General features: G+C 41.3%; 1 protein-coding gene across 4 annotated transcripts in view; it reads right to left on the bottom strand.

Annotated features, from left to right (window-relative positions):
* NASP (nuclear autoantigenic sperm protein) overlaps window positions 1-3,905 on the bottom strand; it is a 29,278-nt gene that overhangs the window by 4,825 nt on the left and 20,548 nt on the right. For all 4 annotated transcript variants that reach the window (XM_021717954.1, XM_021717955.1, XM_008068836.1 and 1 more), the window contains 3 exons: window positions 1,682-1,761; window positions 1,212-1,297; window positions 1,029-1,102 (listed from right to left, as the gene is read on the bottom strand). In XM_021717954.1, the coding sequence (XP_021573629.1) occupies window positions 1,029-1,102; window positions 1,212-1,297; window positions 1,682-1,761 (240 nt within the window). The remainder of the gene's footprint in view (window positions 1-1,028; window positions 1,103-1,211; window positions 1,298-1,681; window positions 1,762-3,905) is intronic.

The raw sequence follows: 3,905 nt of genomic DNA on the forward strand, positions 1-3,905 counted from the left end.
GAGCTGGGTGTGGTAGCGCGCACCTGTAGTTCCAGCTACTTGGAAGGCTGAGGCAGAAGATGGCAGGGGCAGAAGATGGCAGGGGCAGAAGATGGCCGGGGCGGAAGATGGCCGGGGCGGAAGATGGCCGGAGCCCAGCAGGTCAAGGCTGCGGTGGCCAGGAGCGGCCACTGCACTCCAGTCTGGGTGACAGAGTGAGACTCCAACTCAAAAAATAAATACATAAATAAATAAATAATAAAGTCAGAGACTTAAGCCGGGCTCGGTGGCTTAGTCTCTAAGCCCGTGCCTTGGGAGGCTGAGGTGAGTGGATTGCCTGCCTGGGCAACTTGGTGAGACTTCATCTCTACAATAAATCAAAAATGAGCTGGGCGTGGTAGCGCAAGCCTGTAGTTCCAGCTCCTTGGAAGGCTGAGGAGGAAGGATCACTGGATCCCAGCAGGTCGAGGCTGCGGGGGCCGTGAGTGTGTGACTGCCCTCCAATCTGGGCAACAGAGTGAGACTACAACTAAAAAAAAACAAAAAAAAACCCTAATGACTAGCTGAGCGTGGTGGCTCACACTTGTAATCCCATCATTCTGGGAGGCAGAGCCAAGAGGATTGTCTGAGCCCAAGGGTTCGAGACCAGCTTGAGCAGCTTGGCAAAACCTCGTCTCTACAATAAATGTAAAAAAAATTTGTCAGGTATGGTGGAATGTGCCTGTAGTTCCAGCTGCCTGGAAGGCTGAAGTGGAAGGATCACCTGAGCCCAGCAGGTCAAGGCTGTGATATCCATGAGTGTGCCACTGCACTCCAGCCTGGACAAGAGTGAAACACCAAAACAAACAAAAGCGCGCTACTGACTTTCAGAATACCACTTGGAAGAGACTGTTGACTATTCAAGGGACAATAAGAAACCCAAATCTACTGTCTTTTTAAAACCAACCGCCCAACTCACAATCAATCAAGCTGGATTCTAGAACGTCTATTAGAGAAAGAATAGAGGAATGGGGAAGATTAGAGGAGGAGTAACATGGAAAATGTATTACCAGATTCAACACTAACTTCTCCGAGTTTAAGATGTGCCTGTGCAGCATAAAGCTGGGCTTCCTTTGTTTCTTGCCTAGAAGAAGGAATGTTGATCAGAAATCTTAATGCTTGTCTAACCTAACTGCTTTCTATTTTTAACCACCAAGCTCCCAAACTAAGCCTAGAAATGCCAAGAGTTTTACCTTTTAAAAATGATCTTTGCTAAATCCAGCATATCCCAGGCAAGTTCTAGGTTCCCAATCTCCTCCTCTTCATTTTCTTGAAGAGACTGAAGTATATCCACCAAATAAAAAAGACAGGCATCTTTTTAGAGTACAAATCTAAGTGTGTGATCTAATATGGCTAAACAAAATTTTAAAACCTGATATGCGATTTAAAATTTGAACATTCACCCTACAACTTAGAGAAGGGATTCCTACAACGTTTTTATCCTAAGTCTTCACCTATGCCAGTGATATTTAACAATGAAATGATGGGCCATATACTAAGAGACAGGAATCCCTGAAATAAAATATGTCTATCTATCCTAAGTATGAATAAAATGTCTCTAATCCCTAGCCAAGAGACAGCTATCTATGATAATCAAGTCTACACTAGTAACCTACAGTCCTGCAATAAGAAAGTGGGTAACGATACTAAATGAATGACTTACCTTGTTTTCAAGAACCAAATCATCTGGCGTTTCTTCAGCCTTATCATTTTCTTTATCCTCTTCTTCTGAACCTTCGGTTTCTACAAGTAAAAATTCCTGAGTATTGAGAACGTAATTAAGGATACCTTCTGACTAGTCAGAGATTCCAATAAACACAGGTCAACCTATATTTTGAGATAGGACAGGCCAGACACTAGCTAGTCCAAGTAAGTTTACATGTGAACTGAATATAAACTCTGTGGTTTCAGTCTAATTCAAGTTGAATTAGGTTAGACTTATAGTTTATGGGTCAGGCCTTCAGCAATTAAAAGGCTCAGTGTTTCTCATATAAGTCAACCTGGATCATTCAGAATGAGACAGATTAGCTACTGCCTCTTATTCACTAGCTAGAAGGTTACATCCATTCAGCCAGAAACAAGTGGAGACAGCCTGTGTTCTGGCATATTTAAGCCAATCATTAGATAATACTAATAGCCTGGGAAAGTACCAAAAGATAAATTATTCCAGTCCATTCACAGCAAGAATGCTCAAGAGACTAGCTTTCCCACAACACAGCTGTGAAAAGAAAAGCATAGTTCTTACACCAACTCTCACCAATGAGCATGCCACAGACTCCAGCCAGCTCTAGCATGTACAGAATTTGAGTGGGCAGTACCATAGCCTGTTATTTTACTCTTGTACCTTGGTTCATGATTCCTTTTCAATCTGCAGCTATACTACCATATTTCACCATGCTGACATACACTCAATACACTAAAATAGCTAAAGTGGCAAGAAAAACTTCACTACTCATGTGATTCAAATGAGCTTTTGGTTGACACAAACAGTTCATGAATTGGGTATAATGTGCCTACCACTGCCATCTTTTATTAGGCATTTTTAACACAACCAAAATAGCCCAAATACTATCTCCTAGGAAGCCCACTATGGAAATGTAAATACAGCAATTAGGCCTTAGAGTGATAGTCAAGTTAAAGGAGTTTTACTGGCAGCAATACTACTTTTCAGGATGGGAAGAGGCACAGAATATTCCTATACAACTTCCTAGGACAAACTACAAAAAAAACTAAGAATCAGTAACAAGTTACAAACTAGTTAAACATCTATAGCAAACAAATCATTGAATTAAGTGCCTTAGGCTACGCATGGTGGCTCACACCTATAATCCCAGTAATTTGGGAGGTCAAAGTGGGAGGATTGCTTGAGACCAGTTTAAGACTAGCCAAGGCAATATAGAAAGATCTCATCTCTACAAAAATTTTAAAAATAGGCAGGCATTGTGGCATGTGCCTATACTCCCAGCTACACGGGAGGCTGAGGTGGAAGGATCCGAGTCCAGGAGGTCGAGGCTGAGGTAAGCTGTGATCATGCCACTGTACTCCAGCCTGGTCCGGCCCCCACAGCAAAAAAAGTGGCTTCTTTTCTCCTTTGACTATGTAATTCAGTCCTTCTAAAATGCAGCCATGAACCCACTCCATTATCTTTTCATGTCCAAATTTCCAAGTGAGTTCTGGGCTTAGTTCCCCAAGTTCAGATGAGTGGTTTCGTTAACTCTGCCCATTCTCCAACAGTCCAGCAGTACATGCAAGAGAGCTTAAGTAGATCTGCATTACTTACTGTAACAGACTAAAAAAAACTTCACCCCCCAATTTGTAGAAAAAAATTAAACTGATATTGTTATTCTACATTATTTTTTTTTTTGCCAACCTCTCAATAATTCCTTCTTAATTGTCTCGTATCTGTTTCTAGTCATACTGGAAAGCTAGAAGACGACCTCTAATTTGGAACAAAATATCTTAATTACTTGGAAGCTCAACTTTTAAAATTAAAATTCTTATAATTGTCTGAGAATATTGGTTTCTCTTGAGGAATCTACACTACCTTCATGAAAAGGAGGGATAGGAAGCTAGGTTAATGAGAAAGCCTTTAAGACATTTCTTAACCTGGTAACCTATAGCCAGGCATTAATGGCAATGCCTTGGTATCCTCAGTTAAAAAAAAAAAAAATTTAGTATCTCCCAAGTTTATTTGAAAATGGAATCTCCTTTGTGGTTATGTTTGTTTCATCCTTCAGAAAAATGGAAATGCTGTTTTATGCTATTTCTCTGACCTGGTAGTATCCTCAAAAACAATATGGGCACAGAGTTGGTAAAAACTGAATTACTAGCCAGGCTGGGTGGCTCAGCCTGTAATCCCGTGCCTTTGGGAGGCTGAGGTGAGTGGA

This window comes from Carlito syrichta, unplaced genomic scaffold (genome assembly GCF_000164805.1).
Source record: "Carlito syrichta isolate Samal-C Ts95f unplaced genomic scaffold, Tarsius_syrichta-2.0.1 Scaffold311587, whole genome shotgun sequence".
Taxonomy (NCBI): Eukaryota; Metazoa; Chordata; class Mammalia; order Primates; family Tarsiidae; genus Carlito; species Carlito syrichta.